A 22,045-nucleotide genomic window follows, 5' to 3' on the forward strand; every position below is an offset into this window, starting at 1 on the left:
ACTTGAAAGTTATATGAATCTTCCACCAACACACATAATAGTACAGGTAGTAGCACAAATAGCAACTTATTTTCAAGGGCAAATTGATGTAAAAGTTGGCTTGGTACAATGAAGTTTTATTACCTTTCAGAATAAGATTTGACCCATGTCTGTTAATGGACATTTTAGTTCTACTTCAATATTCATGTATTAGGGATATGCAAAATATTCCACATATGGATCGGTAATATCAGCAAGCCTTGTGCATGAATCAAAACGTGTGCTTTGTTGGTGCATGGATCTAGAGCATGGATGTTCTGCCAAAGTTGTTCCAGGGTGGGGATAGCAAGGAAAATGCCAATGGTGATATAGAGGTATGGAAAGTGAATGCAGGATGGTAGGGGTGAAAAGGTAGGGTGGATTGGAGTCCCCTAAGTACTGGGAAGATAGGATGGGTATGCCATGTGGAGGAGAAAGCTCTTGTCATGATATGTGACTAAGACCTTTGGAGATGAGAAGAGATGCTGCCTAGTGAACAGTCAGATAAGAGACAGCATAGCCCGCAGCTGGACAGTGAGCGGGGCAAGAGGCTCAGAAGGGAACCTCCCTAGTTTCTTGGGCTGTAAAGGAGATGGCAGGAGAACTGTACTTTCAGACTTGCAAGATTCTGTTAATGTACCTTTACAATGAAGTAGAATTAGCTTATGGTTGTGTTTCCTGTCTGGGCTACCTGGTAAGGCTGACAAAGAGGTCCTGGGAAGATCAGGGTGCTGCACAACCCACATACAAGAAAGTGGCAGGAAGTGTCCCAGCTCTGTCCTATTTGCCTGTAAAACTCTTCCAAATTTGCCTCAGTTGAAACCTGGATCAATCTAAATTATTTGGATTTTGCATTAGCTAGACCATAATCCACCTGGATTGGCCCAGCCAAATTTATAGGCATAATGTTTTATCTCTATGCCCAGGGCAAAATTCATTTTTCACTTCATGCATACCTCTATCGTTATTTTCTAATCGTGGTTTTCTTGGTAAAAATGCAGGAGTGGTTTATCATTGCCTTCTCATGTAGTATGAACTGATGCCTTTGCCACTATCACCAAAGTGATAATCCCTTCTGGCATCTTCCTATATTGCTTATACCCAATATAAGTGCCAGGTTGCTTTAGCTGGGCAGCTGGGATGATAATATTTTGGGTGCACCTGCTGGGAATATATACTTCTGGCATACCCTCCTGTCATTCTTTGTTCGTTCCTCCCAGGAATGCCACTTCCACCCACCATGAGGAGGCAGCACAACCATCCACCCACCCATCCATTAATCCCTCTACCATGTATGTATTAAAATATATACTTTCTTACAATATTTTGATGAATTATGAACATGACTAGGGAAAAATCAATTATTGATGCAAATATATTACAAACCCACGTTAAAATTTATTTCGTCACCTAAAAAACAAGCAACCCAGAAGATATACAGAAAATCCCCAGAGTTACTCCTTGTAAAACTTTTGAAGATTTATACAATCTTTACAGAAACATACAGTGTATCAAAATCTGCATAAATCAAATTTATAAAATGAGTAGAAATGCATAGTGATCAACTTACAGAGCAAGGATATGGGATCTACTTCTTAAAAAGCAGGTTACAGTAGGAAAAGTCATTAGGAGTAACGGCTTATGTTGCTGTAAGATTAAAGTTTAAAAATACAGATCCATTCTCACATATAATATTTTAAATGGAATTGCACACAATACCCATTTAGCACATACACACCTGCACAACGTGCAATCTCTTTCACTTATGCATAGTAATATGATTAAATTAATCTATATCCAAAAAGAATGAAATAATTTCATTCAAAGAAATACTAAATGTACCCAGAAATTTTATCACCTTTTCCCCAGCTTCTTCCACCTTTATTTCTAAGTTAATTATTCACACTTTTTAATGGAGTCCCCAAAAGACAGATGCCTGAAAAATAAAATCACCCTAAAACTAACTTACATGTAACTGGTCTTAAGGTCAACATTTATCCTTTTAAAATGATGTATCTCCATCACTCTCTTTTAGGGGTAGATAAAATTAGTGCCAAAGACTTGCACTACTAAAATTATTTTTGTAATTAAACCATTTAAGAGTTTAAATTTAAAATGAAACTGAAGGCATTGACTCTATGCATAATAAATTTCAGTAGAATACAGGTGTACACTACTTCACACCAGACCCACATTATAATAGTAAGCTTATTGAAATCACTCTTTAAGACTGAATATTTAACTTGAACAGTTTTTTTCATTTTCCCCTCAAATGTGTTTTGTTTTATTAATCACACATTTTTTAAAAATATATATTCTTTACTTTTTAAATTAGGGCTGTACAGTGCTTCCAAAATAATCTGGAAAAGCTGATTCAGGGAGCACGGGAGTGTGAATATAGCACCTGTGTGCAACTCTAAAGCAGTTTCTTGAATTGTACAGCTTCCCTCTACAGCACTTATGAGTTCTCAGGAAAAGAGACACCTGCCTTAAAAAACTGAAGCAGATATTATGTTCACATCCCTGAATTCTCCCAAGTGCGTTTTTGAAACTGAAACCAACTCACAGCACAGTCCTAATGTGCTGTATATATTTAATTTTCTATATTTGATTTTGTCTTCATGCTATGGCAAACCCCATTGTTCAAAACATCTCTTAATTAGTTGAAATTCATTATTTGGACAAATGAAATTTTGAAGTCACTTATGTACCAAAGAAAACAAAAATCCACTGCCCAATTCTACTATAAATGCATAGATCTCTTACCAAATACTGCCTGTAAAATAATTCAGAAATTGTTGAGAAACTGGATTCAACTTTATGAACTGATCAATTTTACTACTCTATATTATGCAGATGTAGATATTTTTTCATTTCTGACATATCTTGTTATGTAAGGCATAATATAGCAGGAAAATTAGCGTTTTTATCTTTTTCGTTGCAATTCAGCGTGCTGACTTCCACTTGATACATCAAATTAGAGAAGACTTGCTGTTTCAATGCTATTCACCCAAATGGTTCATGGATTTAAGTGCTACCCTTTTCACCAATTTCATCATTTAAAATGTTCAAGATGTTTTAATATTACTATTTTGGGCCATCACACAGCATTATTGGCATGCTTTATGCATGAATTATTTAATGTACTAATCAGGAATATAGAGTATACTAGTAAAATTAGCAACATTATTTAAACATAATGAGGGCATTACAAATTTTTCCTATTCCTAGTAAAAAGGGAGAGACTTCAACATACCCATGCTGTAACCATTTTTTTTTGGTTAGCTAAGGAGGAAAAATTAAGGAGGCACTAAATATACCGAAGATTCCTTTTTCAAAAAAGCAGCATGAATGTGAAAGAAGGCCACCTTGGCTATAAACCTGTGGCAGTGCTTGGTAAAATGTAAAATCAAAACAACATATAACAAGTTGATAATCACCACATTATACTCCAAGCTTTTTCAAGTGTGAGTGTTGGAACAACAACAACAACAACAAACTGCCTGCAAACCCCTGAGTGTAATCCCAAAGAAGACAACAAATACTTGGATCCAATTCTTTTGCTTGTGCCCAAGTGAAAGGCACTTATACACACCTGGGAAGTTGCCGATTTCCAGCCCTTTACACCATTCAGAAATTTTACAGAAAGTTCTTAAGGAGGGCTTTGGGATAGGGTTGTCACCATAAGAGGAAAAGGAAATGCCCTCTTGCCCAAGTAGAAGCAACCTCCCACTACTTTGGATCCAAGCCCATGCTTCTAACTTTGTTCCAGTGAAACAGAGTCAAAGCACTTTAAATGATAATCCAGAACATCTTAAAACAAAATCCTAAAACAAAACAAAGAGATGTAAACATCTATTGACGTTTAAGGTAAGAGCAGTTTTTGTAAACATTAACTGCAGATGATAAATCTATCACAGTCCATCTAAGTCCTTCATCCAGATCAGGAGATTCCAGGCTCCCACCTATACAAGTTAACAGTTGCAGCAGTTTTCAGGCTATTTTCAGTTCTATACAAATTACATTTGTCAGTAGGTAGATGCAGCTATTTTGTCTACACACTTAGGATATTGTTCATTTCCCATTTTTGTGTCGCTTTATTTGAGTCACAATCTGAAATAAATACTTGGTGTAGAACCTCTGAACGGTCCAAGCATTTTCCTGATGGGATGTGAGTAAATCTATGAAGATTCTGGAAAACAAAAGCAATAAGCTGTTAGTTTCCAATTAAAAACTGGCAATTCAAATTTAGTTGCATTATTATTCTCTTTAACTTATCAATAACAGACTAGGAATACAGGTTAGGAACAATGTGTTAGAGCAACCTGCTTAAGCCTAACAGTTCTGTGGGTCTCGCATTTTTGACAGTCATCTACTATTTACTATTAGACCAATTTACATTAAAAAAAATCTTTATACAAAGGAATTCAAATATATTGCAGCTGCAATGCACCAATATATACATAAAGAAAAAAAAATAGGCACAGTAAAAAGAATATTCCTTTTTGAACAAGGAAATAAAATTGAATTCTGTGACTACAGTTATGGGACACAAACTATATGTATATAAACCTAGGGAGATGCTGTTGGAAGATTGAGTTAGGAGGAGTGTGACCCTCCTGGTTCTCTAGATGACTACTGATCCCATCTACCACAGTCTCTTTCTGGAATGGCTCTGAGGATTGAGAGCAGAAATCCCCATTTTATAATGGTTCTTTACCTTCCTGAGGGGCAGGATTCAATTGGCCATAGTGAGGGCCCAGAAGTCAACTATGCAGGAGCTCCAATATGAGTGCTGCAGGAGTCAATCTCTCCTACTATTCAATTTCTACATGTAAATGCTGGGAAAGATCATCAGTTGGCATGGGTGAAGTATCATCAATATGCAGATGATACTCAGTTATACATCTCCACTTCTGACTGAATGTGTGATGCAGTGGAAGTCCTGACCTAGTACTTTGAAGCTATGAGGGCTTTGTTGAGAAAAATAGGCTCAGTATGAATCCTAGCAAGACAAAATTATCGTAATTCAAAGGTCTATTGAATCTGGAAATATTTCACCTTTAATTCTAGAGTATGTCATACTTCCCCATATGGAATTGGCTCACAATTTGGGGGTTCTGGAATCACAGGTTCTGCTAGAACAGTAGGTGAAGGCTGTGGCTGGGACAGCCTTTGCACAGTTTGTGTGCCAACTTTCCCCTATCACTACTCTTATTCTTCCCTCCATTTTTACCCTTCTGCAATCAAATCTCCTGTCCCTCAGAGCCCCTGTGAGTCACAGTCAAGCCAGTAATTAATAATCACTCCTCTTCCCAATCCTAGCCACACAACAGTACATAACACATAACAAGAGAAGCAGAGTAGTAACAGTAACAGAGCAACCCTACCCACTTTATTCATTCACACAACTCAGCCCACCAATGACATACTGACTCAACCTAGTGGGATTAGTGAACACAAAGTCCTCTGTGTTCTTGGCTTCACCACTTGCAGAGTGAACTCCTGCTCTCCTGCAGGGAAGGAAGGGACTAGGAGCTGGTTCTGGGCTTTAGTCAACATCTTTTTGAGAGGAGATGCCAGAGGCCCTTAAAGAAGCACTAGTTTGCCTACTCAAGAAGCCAGGTCTGGTCCATCAGAATTAAACCATTTCCATCCTATGTTTAACCTCCCCTTTTGGGATAAGCTACTGAGAAAGAGGTAGAGCTGAAATTGCAGAGGGTTCTGGAAGATAAAGATTATCTAGAGCCTTGGTAGTAAGAGCTCTGGCCTGGGCATGGTATGAAAACAGCACTGGTCACTCTCAAGGGTGACTTATGACGAGGCTTGAATGAAGACAGCACAACCATCCTTGTCCTCCTAGATCACTCAGCAACCTTCAATACTGTCAACCACAAAATTATTCTGAACCATCTACCAGTGTTGGGGATTGGGGGCACAGTGTTATGTGATTCTCCTATCTGTGTGGGCATGTCAGGCCTAGCCCAAAGAACTCCTGGAGACCATGCAGGTTCAATCAGCAAGGTTTATTAGCAAGCCCGTTTACAGAAATCTTCTCAGACTGATCACTAGTTCCCAGGTACAGCTATTCACTATCTTCTGGAATGTTTAGGGATGCGCCAGCTTTCTCCGCTTATCTCCAGAGCGTTGCTCTGGAGATGAGAGCACCGTTTTCACTCCCCTTCCTTCATTCCAGTCCATCACAGGGCAGGCCCAAATGGTGATGTAGATGATGTACAGGATGTACATCATTATATGATGTACAGAATGTAGGATGGCTTTTGTATAGCTTCTGTTACAGGATGTACTTAAGAGGGTCGCTCATGCCCTTATCATCTCTAGATTAGATTACTGTAACTTGCTGTACGTGGAACTGCCCTTGAACACCACCCAGACACTTCAGCTAGACCAGAATGCAGTGGTATTAATGTTCAGCAGTCAATCATGATATTGCTATGTTACATCTCTGCTACAAGAACTGCACCGGTTATCAATAGGTTTCTAAGTGCAATTCAAAGTGCTGGTTACTATCTACATAACCCTATATGGCTCAAGGCAAGGGTATTTTAGGCATTGCCTTTCCCCAACAGTTTTTGCCCTCTCCACCCAAATAACTAGGAAGCCCCTACTAAAACTCCCCACCTACCAGTACATACAGCAAAAACAGTGAGCATCCTCTGTCACAGCTCCCCTCCTCTGTAACAGCTTGCCCTGGAAGTGAGGATCATCCCCACCCTCAAGGCGTTCCAATCCCTTTGGGATTAAATGCAACCAGTGGTGCCATATTCCATCTAATGAATGTTAGTTTATTACTTTTACTGTTGAATTGGCAATTGCATTGTTACTTAATTATTGTAGTGATTTTGCATTGTACTGTATAATGGAAGCTCAATAATCACTTAGAATCCAGTAAGATTTCAGGTGGCAGACAAATCTTATAAATAAATAACCAGGAAAATGAAAGCAAGTTTTCTTATCAGAAACACCCAGTTTTAATTCAGGAATACAATTCCAAGAGCCACGACCGCAACTGGCAACAGAGACACTTGATCTGATGAACGACCTACAGGTACCATACTACTGGTGTGCCTGCAACGTCTTCTTTACCCTTCCCCCTTGCCTTTCAGGTCACAAAATAACACATACCTACATATGCATTAGGACTATACTATGTTGTAGATGAAATCATTAAATCTTGTTCCTATATGGTAATAACTTCCATGATGGGCAGAGGCAGTTACAAGGAAGAACCCATTTATCAGAATATTTCATGTCTAGCTCAATCTTCTATATGCTATGGTTTAAATCTGTCTAGAATTCATAAACGGAATTAATCACTATTATCCCAGTGGGACTCTGAGCACCGATCAGATACCTTGAAGTACTGCCACTCCTTGTATTCATTTAGATTGCAATGCGTAATCATAACTTTCGATCCATCAGGTCCTTTAGTCAAGCACTGGTCATACTGCATGAGTTGGTTAGCTTCATTAATTCTGAACAGCTAAAAATGAATATTAAAAACAACATATACTTTGTTCTAGTAACTGAAAAATGCTAACATATAAACATATTGTTGCATAGAAATAAGACTGAAATCAGCCTATTTTGTCTTTTATTTTATGAACCATAATATAATTAAAGAGGCATTCTTAAATATGTATTGGCAAAAATAAATCCTTAATACTGAATTAAGATAAAATTTTGGAAATGCTAAATATTATGTTTGAGGATGGACTTGAATGTATTTATCCATTGCCAGTTAAATACCTTAACCTCTATACCCCACATATCAAATATATTAAGAATGAATTAAACAAGCAGCAGTTGTAATACCTACAGTCTATAATTTGATATACACAGTTGTAACAACTTAGGGTTGAAAATATATTGAAAGTAGGGTTATTTTATGAATCACCATTTTATTAATATTCAGAAAACCTTTGCATTCTTCTGAATATAGTACCATTCAAATAAACAGCCAAAATAATTTCCTGCAGCTGTATTCAGAAACTTGCAGGAAAAAAAATGGTTTGAAAGACTAAAATAAGGGGGGGGGATGCATAGAAGCTAAACCGTTAAGACTTAAGTGGACACAAACATAGAGTGGAGAATATTATTCCTGCTTACGTGGCATGAAACTTAAGATAGCAACTTAAAATCTATGCACTTTGGCTGCTTTAGTTTATTTGTCAGAATCATGTAAACTGAAGCAAAATTACAATAGCCATAATTCCTTTACCTATAAATTGTTTTCCTGTACACATTACACTCAAAGCAGTTTTATTTAAAAAAAAACAGAATTTCAAATAAACCAACAATAAAACAGAGCATAATACAGCATAGTATTATTGGGGCAAGGCATATATAGCTGTAATAACCCATTTCAATATTTATATAATGCTTATATCACAAAAGGTCTCTTGGATTGGGGGGAGAGAGCAGCCCCTGAGCTTTATTTTACCACACAGCAATCTAAAAATCTTAAGAAAATATTTGAAGTTTGGGCTTTCCTCACAATTCAAAACATGATCCAACTCTACTTACTTGATTTCCTCCCATTCTATGGCATGGACCAAGTTCCACAAAGCCCCCATTGGTATGGCCCATACTGTCTATGCAGTATGCGGTTTCGAAACCTCTAATCTGAAACATATTTATGATTTGTACTATTGTTAAATGTTTCAATATAAAAAATTAGGAAGAAATAGAAATAATATGGAAAAAAGTTATCTGTAATCCACAGCAAATCAACAGCAAATCAATATAATAGGTGCATATATATAGGTAAACAGCACATCAAAGATCAACAAAAGATTCAAAGCAAACTCTGTAATTCTCCTTATAATTAATGCAACCTAAGGATCTCAAGATAAGGGGTCAACTACAACCATAACTTTCTTCTTTGCTGGCCATAGTAGAAGAAGCTGCTGAACTGTAGTTCACCTACACCTAGGTTTATCACTGGAGCACTGAAGTGAAAGACAAGAAAGATAATTTGTGCCTACATTCTGTCTTGTCTTCACCTCAAGTATCAGCAAATAGAACCCTCCCTTTATAAACTCCACTGATCGTCTAAAGCACACTTTCCCAGTAAATGAAATAAATAAATGAAACTGTCATAATACTCTCTACCATTGCCACAAGACTGTATTATATATTAAAGATTATCTCACAGCAGCAAACACAGTAATAAATGAAGTCTAGTGAAATATATTTTACACGTTCATACCCAAGGTATTATAGAAAATATTTGTTGCATGAGAATTCTGTCTTGTGCAACATTTCTACTGCCATGCTTTTCAACTGTTGGTGGTTTTTTATACATGCATTCTAATTGTTACGGATAGAACGTCCCTTGTGCTTTTTCCAAAGGAGAGTTCTGTGATCAGTATGTTGTAATAAATACTGATCACAGAACAGTATTTCTGTTCTCAGGCAAAGAGCAAGGAGTTTATTTCAAATAAGTAGTCTCCAGGCAAACCTTTAACGATGTGTGATATAATAGTATTTACATACAGCAAAAAATGTAATTCCCCTGAATCATTTTCAGTGGCTATTACTTCTATTTAATTCTCTATTCTTGGCAAATGTCACTAGCCAATTATTTGGATTAGTGAATGGCAAAATGGGCTTGGCAGTAACAGCCAGCTTTATTTTAAAATCTTCTGAATTTTTATCTTGTTTTTTCCTCCTTATTTTCTTAAGAAATCATATTTTGCTCTGTATGCCTCAATCCTTATCAATCTCTTCAATGGACATCATTACGAATAAACAGCTTCTTTACATATCTTCCTCTCTGGCATCTAAATTCAATTTCATAAAGGCAATACATATTTTAACTCCTGTTGGCTTTTTTGCAACGGCGGAGAAAAGATCTGAAGTTTTAAGTTTGAGTTCATACAAGGATATAGTATATGTATTACTAGTTGGTTTGCAATCCTACCTGGAAAATCAGCACTATTCTTCTGACAGACCTGCAGTTTTGTTCAGAAGGCCTGAGAATCTTAGAACTTAATATGGTTCCAACAGCTTAAATACTGTAATTCATTTTCTGCATATAAGAAGACACCTATTTCTTACAAGATTCCCATATTCTCCTAATCTAGTATATATTCTTAGATGGACAAGTCTAAGTACTGCCCAGGACAGTATAAAATTTTAATTTAGATCAAAGAAGAATTACCTCTCCCCACTCCACGTTTCTAGGTGGCAGAGGATAATGAGAAGTTATATCATAAGCTATTTCTTCCATAAACCATTTAAAGCTTTTGCATTTGTGATCTTCACGAAATTTCTTCAGGTCAGATATATCACCGTAAGCTAATGCTTTTGTTTCTGGACGACTAGCATAGAAATAATCTTTGAATTCATCCCACCAGACCTCCACAACACGGACATAGTTCTGTAAAACACACAAAATTAATGTGTACATTTAAAAAATAGGAAAAGCAACTATCTTACTTCACTGATTTTATTCCGCCCTCTCATTTAAGAAAGGGGTATTATGAATTAAGGGAATGTTTCACACAATGATGTTAATTTGCATCTTCAGTGAAATATGGATTTAAAGTAATTCAGTCTTAGGAATTAAGACTAATATGAAGAAGGTTTAATCACAGTCATATCTACTGTTATAATGTGAAAGTTGGGACAGAAGAACATTGTCCAGTCTTGTAACAAAATTATCCAGCTACCAACTTATAGGATGATAAGTAAGCAATTCTACAGATACACACTGTATTCTTTATTCAATCAAACTAGAGATGAAGCAGCTTTTTACAGCTAAAGGCTGCATTAAGAACTTTACTGCCAAGTGTCATCAGTGCAATTTAGATGGATTTCCAGAGACTGCAAAAATTGCTTGGGGTAACCGAATACTCATCTATTAACTAAACAGGGATAGAAAATTAGAAGAAAATTATTAGCATGGATCTGCACCAACTGCAAGATTCAAATTAAGTCTAATATGGTTTGATTTGACTCTGATATAGTCAGAGGTTGTCTATTCAACCTAGATCTGATCAGCAAATATATCTGAACTTACATTTTTTCATTGAACGTAAGAACAGCTTTAATTTTTGTTAACATAATAGAATAAAATTTTCAGGAAACCTCTCCAATATCAAAGAAATAGATATCAATTTTCACTAATAGCCACAAGGGTCTGTTCAAGAAATACTGTATAAAAATATGTTTATATAATCATATTTGCTAATCTCATTCAATGGACAATGACTCGGGGGGGGGGGAAGGTGTCTTTTTTGGTGCCTTTGAATCAGTGACTCCTGGTGAGTACCTGGACAAGTCCTTGCAGTTTTCTTGGCAAGATTTCAGAAGTAGCCATTGCCTCCTTCCTAAGGCTGAGAAAGAGTGACTGGCCCAAGGTCACCCAGCTGGCTTTGTGTCTAAGACAGGACTAGAACTCATGGTCTACTGGTTTCTAGCCCAACGCCTTAGCCACTATATCAAAGTGGCTCTCCTGGGTGGCATAACAGCATAATAAACACACAAAAGTTGAAACTGAGAGCTTTTAGAGTTAATATTTTTTCAATTCTGCTTTAATGTCACTGAAATATTTAATTTTGGACAGAATTAAGGGTCATTTGCAGGAAAGGCCTCAACATTTCTCAGCAGTGTGATAAACAGCCCCAGTGATCCCTTCTCTATGATTAGGAGGTAAAATTGTGATTAGTTTTCAACTCTAATCTTTATTCCATCCTGGAGAAAATGTAGAGGTAATATTTTTGCAGACATATTGGCTGGCTTCTGCAGTGCTCAAAAATACCAAATGGCTTATTACAACTCATTATGATTTTGTTTAACTCACTTAGTAAAAATACAGTTTCAACTTTCAGGGCCACAGAACCAATTCAATGGGACTCCTGATTTGGCTAAATCCAAGATAGATAGATAGATAGATAGATAGATAGATAGATAGATAGATAGATAGATAGATAGATAGATAGATAGATAGATAGATAGATAGATAGATAAAATTTAAAAATATTTTAAGCACTTCAAATGATGTAGATTTACATTTATTACTATTAATGTTTTCAGGACATAAGCATTACCTTTAAAGTAGGCGATGATCCAACATAAGCTGGAGGTGGATTCCCTTGCCATCCCTGGAGACGATATATGTGTCCAACACGAGAACAAGGCACAAACAGTAGCTTCCCTCCACACTGCCAAATCTGAACATTGTAATACATGGGATTAAAACAAAATTCAAAAAAAATATATTTGCAAGCAGATTTTAGAATGTCAGTACTCTGTAGTAAGCATTTAATCAAGCTGCACTTTTAGCATTACTGCCAGAATGACCAAAGAAATCTGTCTTCCCTAGTTAAATCTAATGAGCACTTATATTTTATCTGGAAAAAAAAATAATTAGTGTTCAGTATTAATAAATAGCCAAGACTATAATATCTAAACTGGATTTCTGCCAAATTATGAAGTCATGTCTACGGGTTATTTTAGAGACTTGTTTCATTTTGTAGTCTTATACTAAAATCAAGAGGATACAATTTAAATCTGAGACCAGATCATTTTTCAGGTCATTATTAAAATGCTCATTAGGTTCCAAGCCAATATATTAAATTTTAGCACACTAAAGAAATATAATTTCTGATTTTATTAGTAGGATTTTGTTGGACTGTTTAATTGCAATAAACACAGATATTGCTAGAGGCCTCCAAGCTTCCTTTCTTCTTAGAATGTGTTAGACCAATATTGGTCTTTTGTTTCCAAAATCTTGATATTATTCTGGCTAGTTTAACAGAGTATATAATTTTATATTTAATATATTTGTTACTATCATATCTATGCAAGCTTACTCAGGAAGATTGCTCTAGTTCATAAATTGGCTTTATGAACTCTGCTTTTATTAATTTTGGTATCATTTCATCACAAAGGCCACCCAATAACAAACTTTACAGCAGGTGTGTTGAAACTGAAAACTATCTATCAATGTATAGCATTATTCAACCTGACCTTGTTCAAACTTCAAAATTTCATAGTGGTTACTTGAAAAAGGTGCCGCATCTTAAGTCTCTTATTACACATGTGCAAACGTATAAGAGTTCTCAGTCTTCGCCTTTGCAAATTTCTTTTGAAGCCAAGCTCATGAAATATTAGGCAAATAAGGCACATGCTCAAGACTACTAGATGTCCTACTATGAAAGAAGTATTTCTAAAAGTTCTACAGAAAAAGAGCTATACTTGAGTCAGGAAAGAAAGCAGAAAACAAAAGACAGGCCTTACGCTATAAAATTAAACAAAATTAAATTTAAAAATGTCCGCAATGGAGGGCTGGAAGAGTATTATATAATTGTCTATATAACTTAACTAGAAGCAGGCTGCTAGAAAGGAAGATGGTTCTTAGTCCCTTTATTAATCAAGGTGAACATGAAAACCAGCCTGAAAAGTCACCACACATTTATTTGAAAAATGGTAATGAACTCCTTGGAACGACTGTTTACCTTGTAGGATATTTCAAAGTTTTCACCACCCCAGATTTGTAGACCTGGATCATAGAGACCTAACTCAAAAAAGAAGTCACGTTCAATGGCAAATAATCCACCAGCCATTGCAGGTGATCTAGAAGATAGACAAAAACAGTTTGTATGCAGCCTATCTGAAGAAATTGTTCTTTTATTAAAGAACAAGGGATAACCTAGATTTGCAGAAATTATAAAGCATTGATTCTGAAGTCACAATAGGATCATTAGAATTTAGGACTACTGATGCAGATTAAATGCTGTCCACCAATTCTTTCTCTCAACAGTTTTAAACAGTTACATAAAGGAAAAAAAAATGCTAGGATGGAACAATCCCTTTTCCAAGCTAAAAAAAAAAAAAAGGAAAAATATTACAGCTTGCTTAGGTTTTACACAAGGAGGCGCTATTCCCAATGTGCCAATAGTTTGTATCAGTTTAGATGAAAAAAGGTAAAAAGAAAAAGCTATTAGTGGGCCAAGTGACTAGAATACTCAGCTGTTGAAGTTTCTGCCTAAAAGTTATTAAAAGACCTTTGTTGAATACTGGGATTTTGAGTATGGGCCACAGTATCTTCTGTTAGACAGCAAAAATGTTTAATTAATTCATCAAAGCTTCATAATTTCACTGAAATATTTCAAACAATGAAATCATAAAGTAAGAGTAAAAAAACCAATGCATCCATTTTTTAAAGTATACTGAATGATTAAAAAACACATTTACTTTAGCTACAGGAAAAGGATCTTTGAAAAGAAAATAAGTCAGGTTGCAAGGTTAGTGAAGAATAATTGAATCAAAGCAGAACCACAGCCTTATTAATTTGGGGACAGGGAAAAGGGAGATTAGAAAAATCTAATTCCTTTCCAGGCAGGTTTATTTTCTTTTTGAACATCCATTTTATTGATGAAAGCAAATGAAAGAGAATTGTAAAAATCAACAGAATCAAACTATTTGCACCAAATAGAAATATCATGCATTTTGTTCTCATCAGTGTTAATAATACTTCAATTTGTCAGTTCAACTCTTCCCCTGACCCCAGCCCACCTTAGGCTTGAGAGAGCTCTGGCCAAGGTGTTCTCCCACCACAGCACTATCCTGGAGGAGCAACTTTCTTAAAGCTCTTGGCCCTGTATGTTTTGCCTTCCTTCTTTTGGGGTAGGACCCAGCACTGAATAGAGAAACTGGGCAATAGCTGCAACCATTTACATTTTTCTCTGTTATGGCTTCCCCCTCAGCACAGCATCACAGAATAATTTTTATCCTACAACTACCAAGTAATTGAAACTAATCTGTGTGTCATTCAGATCTGTTAAAACATACAATACAAAATAAAATGATAATATAAAGCAATGCAATACACTGGCAACGGGCCCAAGATGTCAGAAGGGAAGCAAGCGTGCCCTGCTATTTCTCATCTGCCTCATCACTTTTCCAGTCAACAAGAACAGTAACCATGCATTGAAATAGGAGACATTAATAATCTGAAGAATGTGCAATTCTCAATATCCGTGCTAAACAATTTCTAAAACACCTGAAGCAGCAATTATGTATTACATACTTTGCTTAGAAAACTGAGTAGATAAGCATACTAGAGAGAAGTGCAAAAGAAGTTAATTTAGCTGTATTAGAAATGCTTGACCACAGGTTAGTGAAAAAAAGATTGGGCTTATTTTAAAGCATATTTTTAAGAAATGAAGATCATGCAAGTATTTAATAGGTCAGTACATCCTTAAGAAAAGGAAAAACGTGTAAGCCATTTAGTGATTACCGATACGGCTCAGTTTTTGTCTTTCTCATTTCCTTCTCACGTTTGGTCAAGGGAACCCTCTTCCAGAGCATGCTCCAATCCCATGCTCCTCTAGCAAACCCATCTTCGTCACCACCCCCTTGGGGTACAATGTTATAAGTGTTGCCATCTATGACATCTATAAGCGGCACAGTACATGTGGTTCTGCAGGATTTTGGATGATGATGGTGAGGATGAAGGAAGGCATATGGCACATTTAAACGAACCATGGTTCATGGAAAAGAAAGGGGGAAAAATGAAAGGATTTAGGTAAGCATGAATTAACAAAGATCAGTAGAACAAAACAGCATTCTTTACCGATATGGCTCAGTTTTACATTTTCTGTTTGCCTTTTCCTTGTGGCTTAATGGAATACGCTTCCATAGCAAGCTCCAGTCCCAGGCCCCTCTGGCAAAGCCATCTTCATCCCCGCCTTGCTGTGGTTCAATGGAATAGTCATTCCCATCTATGTAATCTATTAGAGGCACAGTGCATGTAGTTCTGAAATATTTATGGAAGGGGAAGAGACAAGGTTAAGCTGTCTAATCCAATAGATTACCAATTACTTTTAATGCCTTATTCTAATATAGTCTGAATAAATACAGTGCATAGATATACACTACTTTTTCTACAAAACCAAAGGGAGGGGCAGAGATTACGAATTAACAGAATGAATTTAAATTAATGTTGAGAATACATTTACCTCTTCCTGTATAGATTCTTGAAAATAAATGGTCAAAGGGAATAATGTAAATCACGTGTTCTACATTTGGAAAATACATTATTCTTCTATTAAATGCATTTCCCTTGTTTGGTTTAGTGAAGGAGAGGGACTGTCAAGTGGTTTTGCCAGTTTTTAAACACGTCACAGATTTTTTTTAAAAATGTTAGGTCTGATTTAAAGCTAGCAAATATACTATTTTAACAAATACATTTATATATACCTTAACACTGTGAAACCAAAACTAATGTCCTACTATAATAACCCAAACTCCTTATTATTTAAAGTGGGGGTACAATTTAAACAACATCCTCTATTTCTGACTATTCATGTGCAATTCTGGTTTGCACACTGGGGACTGCTTTCTTAGATTTTTACTCTTCATTTTAAAGCAGCCTTCACTTGGTAAATATGGACATCAATTTACCAACTGTTTGCATTACAAGTGAAATCAACCATGCAATTAATGTCTTACGGTATTAACATAAGTTTAACCTTATGTTAAATTTATAGTGCTAAGTACACTTCAAATAAAAATTGTTAATGTAAATGATCTTTCGCTAAATTAGTCTTGCGGGGAAAGCAAAGTTTTCTCAGCCAACCTGCAAACAACTATTTGGTCAGCTGAGAAAATGTGTTAGAAAATTACCCACCCATAAAAAATGATTACCTGACTGGGATATTACAATCTTTAAAGGATTCCTGAGGGATAGAAATAAGCAAATTATTACCTGTCTTTAGATATAGGAGCTATTAGTGGTGAATACCAGTTTACCGACACCTCGCAGTGGGCATCAAGGTAAATTAAAACCTTTAAAAAACAAAAAGGAAAGGAAATTTCAACTTAGCTTATATTTTCTTATAAAAATACATGTTGACTTGAGTTTTTTTAAATATAATTTTTCAATTAAGAACTGTGGTTATAATAATAATAATAATAATAATGTGGTTTAAGATCCATTAAAAGCAACATTGAGACTATATGGAAAGAAGGATTTTATTTAGCAAACAGTATTCTACCTGTCCAAGTTTAGCCTTCTGGGCTCCAATGCTTCTAGCTTGAATTAAACCTTCTCTCCTTTCATTTCGAAAAATCTTTACAAGGCCATTCCACTGCTTAATATAATCCTCTAGTCTTTCTTTTAAGTGTTCTATCAAATAATAAAAAGAAGTTTCCATGCATGTTATAAATAGTTAAGGTTGAGTTGACAATACAAACTAAATTTATATTAAAAACAAACATTATATATTTGACTAAACATCTACATTCTCTAAAAATTAAGGATGTCAAATTCAACATGTAAGTTTGGTATATTTACTGATAACTGCAAGCTCACATAAGAATTATTTCTTAATTATTTAACAAGCACTGAGGAAAACAGAAAGGCACCTGCCCTTATAACACTGAAAAATTAATCTGTGACTATACCAATATCCTTATATTTTAACTCCTTTGGCAACAGAAAGGCAAAAGAAACACTAACTAATTTTCCAGCCATGTCTTAAACATACGTAGGACATTTAAGAACAATGATTTAGTAGGTTTCATTTTTTGAAAAACGGGCTTCTTACCAGTGTAAAATAGCCTTAATTGACTGCAGGAGAGTGATAAAATGAATAACTGCTCTTTGACATACCTCATCCCTCTCAAATCATCAAGACTTTAACTCACAAAATAAAACGCTTCATTTATTAGCAATAACAATAATCAAGATTTGATGAGGGGATGTGGTATTTAGTACCTACAATAAATCTACTTAGACTTGAACGTGAAAACAAAAGTGGTCAAAGAAGATCCCTAAATACCTTCGACACATAGAACCATGTGAAAAAGTGAGACGTGACATTTTTTAGTTTTTCAACATATTTCAATATGCAGATATTTGATCTTCAACTACACTGACAGATAAAGGGAATATAACAAATATGATGCACAATTTACATTTTGAAATCCATTGTGTAACTTAAATAAACATTTGCATGTGGAAAAAGTAAGTACAACCCTACATTTATCACTACTTCAAATACCTAAAATTAGAATCAAATGTACCAGATGAGATGCAAATAATGAGAACATTGTTAGGATGTGGAGGAACCTGTTTTATTGAATCCTCAGACATTTAGTATGATTTGCCCTTTGTTGCTGAAATATATGGTGTCTCCATCCCAAGATTGAAAGAGCTCTCTGAGGTCTTCAGAAAGAAGGTGATAGATGCCTATGAGTCTGGGAAGGGATTTTAAAAGATCGCCAAACAACTAGACATCAACTATTCCACTGTCCAGAAGATCATCTACAAGTGGAGAAGATTTCAAACAACTGTCTACTTGCCCATCCCAGCAGGTTCAGCCCAAGAGCAGAATACAAGATGCTGAATGGAGGTGTGCCAGGAGGAAATCTTTGCTGTCCAGAAAGAACATCAGGACAAGACTAAAGTTTGCTTATGATCACCAAGGCAAGTACCAGGACTTCCAGAACAATGTGCTCTGGACGAGGCAAAGATAGTTATTTGGCCACAGTACCAGAAAATATGTTTAGTTAAAACCAAAGACAGCATTTCATAGTTTTTTTTCTCAATTACAACACCTTTATATGCTGTTTGAATTAGGATAAAACATTGATAAATCCACAAGAAACCATCACTAGATCCCATCACACTGGACAACTTTCGTCTAGTGTCCAACTTCCCTTTTTTAGGGAAGGGTGTGGAGAAGGTGAGTGCACAGCAGCTTCAGCAAGTGCTGGATGAAGCAGATTATCTGGACCCCTTTTAGTTGGGATTCTGGCCTAGGCATGGGATGGAGATGGCATTGGTTGCACTTCTGGATGATCTCTGGTGGGACCAGGACAGGAGTAATGCATCTGTCCTTGCTCTTCTTGACCTTTCAGCAGCTTTGATACCATTGACTATGCTATCCGTCCCAAGTGCGAAGGAGTTCCATTTGGTGGGACCCAGGAGACGTGCCTTTTCTGCTGTAGCCCCCGCCCTCTGGAACTTCATTCCCCCTGAGATGAGGTTAGCCCCATCTCTGTTACCTTCTGGAAAGCCTTGAAAACATGGTTCATCAACCCTGGGGATCCCATGGTAGGCCTGCAAAGTGGCTATTTCATGTTTTATTTCTCTATGTTTTTATTTTTGCTGCTATTTATGTCTGATGTTTTTTTATAATGTGGTTTAATTGTTATTTTGCTTGTAAGCCTCCTACTTTTTGTGAGATGGGTGGTTATACAGATTTGCTAACTAACTAACTAACTAAATAAATTTTAAACGGGGAGGAAAAAACTTTATATGGAATGTACTTACTTTTTCACATGACTGTATGACTCTTATGATAATCAAAATGACAGGAAAAGGTTTCTGCTAATTAGCATTTTTGTTACTGGAATACTATGTTTAAAATACTACATTAAAATGCTCATCCACAATTCTGTGTAGCCTCTTTTGTTGTTCAATACACCAAGGAATGTATTAGTGATTTTTAAGGAGAAAGACATACCTCCCCAAATGCAACAGACAACATTTCAGCAGGTAGAGGCAATAAGACTGAAATACGTATAGTATTTTTCAAATTGCTAGACCCATATTTACTCTAGTCATCTACATGGTTTTATTGCTATAATCTTCCAAATTCTTCATACTATACTTTAAAAAAAATCTAATAATATATGTCCAACTGCACATATGAATAATTATTACCTCTTCTTGAAAAGGTTATTGACTTTGATTTAGGCTGTCCACTCGAAACCATGCTCCTTATCCAATTCAAGATCATCAATTCAATTCAATTCACTCACTCACACAATACAACCCAAAATGGAAAATAATGCCTTACTATCTCATTATTTATCTAATTAAAACCATATCTATAAATCCACATATAGTAATAACATTTAATGCAATGCAAAATGAATTAAATAATGATGTATTTATAAAGACCTAGTATTTACTGAGACTGTTAAGACTAAATCCAAATAATCTTTACGGGTAGTGCAAAATACACAAATTCACACAGACAGATGTGTGACAAGTATTCTATAACTTCTAAAGATTAATAGCCCAATACTCTTCAATTAGATGTTGCTATTTAATTAGGAACAGAAACAGCTGGATATCAGCCCAGTGTTTCTGCTGCCTCACGTTTCCTGGATAATGATATTCAACCTTGAGTTTTATACTGATGTTAAATACACTTACCTTTATTGCTAAAATCATCAATTAAAACAATTTCAGCCAGATATTTTCTTGGAGTTCTTTTAATTACACTGTGAACTGTCCGCATGAGCGTAGACCATCCTTCATTATGGAAGACAATGATAACGCTGGAGGTGAGTAGGTTTTCATCATAGTGCCAGTATTTGCACCTGCAACGGACAACTTTGTTATTTTAATTTTTTATGAATATTTATAATCAATATTTCCAAATTTTAACTGCAGTAAAACAATTTTAATAAAAAATAAAATGTATACAAATTCAGAATAGTTCTAGTTGCAAAATGTATCATCCATCTATTGGGAACTCTTATAATGTCTCTTGCATATGACCAGTTCCCTTTTTCCCCACTGTAACAGTAAAGCAGTTTATCCTGTTAAGGAAAGACTTTTTTATTTACAACATACATTTATACATTAGCTAATTTAACCACCATATTGTGAATCAACTAAAATTTCAAAAAACTGCCCATGTACAGTAAGTCTTCTTTCAGTCAAGTTCTACTGGTAATTGCATGGAGATCCAAGTTATTTTCTTGGCAATAATATGGAATGGTTTGCCACTGCCTTCCTAGTCTATTCTACAGCCCTGGTGTTCTCTGGTGGCCAAGTACTAACTAGGTCTGACCTTACCTTCTGAGCCAAGACAAGGTCACACAGAAGCTGCCAAATATACTATCAAGGACTTCAAACTAGTTCAGCTTTGCCTTTGTTTTATTGACCTAAAGCTATCACTGTTTTAGTTTCATACTAACATATTCAACTCTAACTCAATTCAGAAATGTTACTACAAGAAACAACTCTATCAACTTCTGCATCTTGACAGGAAATTGGTATCTTCAAATAATGACTTGAGTCTTAGTTTACTGTTCCAAAAAATTGTAGTTTTAACATCAACAGATATGCTGCAAAAACCCAAATTTGCTGTGTGTGTCTATATTGTTTATAAATACTATTTTTATAAACAAAGAAATACGCACATTCTGCCTTTCAACTGGTAACTTTGAACTTTCAGAAGACTGAAAGTTCAAGTTTATTACTCAAGAGTGAAAATTCAGCCCCAATATTCCATTCTCCTATATTTGTTCATTTTTAAAATTGTATTAACAGTGCACTGTTTTTTTATTTTAACGTTCAACACAGTGCAAAATACTGATTTGACTTCTCTCTTTCCCTTAATTCTTCACAGTAGCCAGAATTTTAAAAATAGGGTATTATAAGCAAACGAATTAAGACTAACATCTATACCAGCCAAGATTTTTTTTCTTTTAAATAAATCATAAGCATACTTTTCTAAAAAAAATCCATTAATAAACTGAAATAGCTGATACTTATCAAAATAAATTCTCAAGCAGTTAGAATTTAACATAAAAAAACCCAACTGCTATTCCACAAAACGACAGTGACATCTAGTGGCAGATAAACTACCATCGAAGCAAACTTTTTAAAAAAATATGTTATTGTACTTTCCATCACCACCCTGCTTATAAATATACATATAAAAAGTCTCAATGACATTGCTAATTGTCATTTTATGAATATTATACTAAAATGAGCAAGGTGCTTAGAAACTACTTCACTTTTAGGACTGAATACTAATATTGCTAGTTATGATATCAATTACACTTCCATGTGTGTTTTATATTAAACCTAGAAATATCCTGTCACATAGTCTTAAATCTTTTATGAGACAAAGATTTATATTTTAACAGTACTTTAGTTACTACAGCAAAGGCAGTGCACTATTCAATATTCTTTCTTCATTCCATGTCTGCATATTTGGAGGCATTTTTAAGCCGGAAAAAAATA

At 35.4% G+C, this 22,045-nt stretch overlaps 1 protein-coding gene across 4 annotated transcripts in view; it reads right to left on the reverse strand.

Moving 5' to 3' along the window:
- Nucleotides 1-1,394: 1,394 nt before the first annotated feature.
- Nucleotides 1,395-22,045, reverse strand: part of GALNT7 (polypeptide N-acetylgalactosaminyltransferase 7) — a 41,615-nt gene continuing 20,964 nt past the window's right edge. For 2 of the 4 annotated variants that reach the window (XM_088132173.1, XM_025167832.2), the window contains exons 3-12: nt 20,222-20,388; nt 17,049-17,179; nt 16,760-16,839; nt 15,290-15,472; nt 13,506-13,623; nt 12,096-12,218; nt 10,205-10,423; nt 8,566-8,664; nt 7,394-7,522; nt 1,395-4,210 (exon numbers count right to left, since the gene is read on the reverse strand). In XM_088132173.1, the coding sequence (XP_087988299.1) occupies nt 4,073-4,210; nt 7,394-7,522; nt 8,566-8,664; nt 10,205-10,423; nt 12,096-12,218; nt 13,506-13,623; nt 15,290-15,472; nt 16,760-16,839; nt 17,049-17,179; nt 20,222-20,388 (1,387 nt within the window). In that variant the 3' untranslated portion in view covers nt 1,395-4,072. Of the gene's footprint in view, nt 4,211-7,393; nt 7,523-8,565; nt 8,665-10,204; nt 10,424-12,095; nt 12,219-13,505; nt 13,624-15,289; nt 15,473-15,625; nt 15,809-16,759; nt 16,840-17,048; nt 17,180-20,221; nt 20,389-22,045 lie in introns of all 4 variants that reach the window. The other 2 variants (XM_088132185.1, XM_088132175.1) reach the window with 2 other exon arrangements.

The sequence above is a fragment of the Python bivittatus genome, unplaced genomic scaffold (genome assembly GCF_059951505.1).
Source record: "Python bivittatus isolate LINGU-HERP-01145 unplaced genomic scaffold, Pbiv_v1 ctg000070_np1212, whole genome shotgun sequence".
NCBI classification, from domain to species: Eukaryota; Metazoa; Chordata; class Lepidosauria; order Squamata; family Pythonidae; genus Python; species Python bivittatus.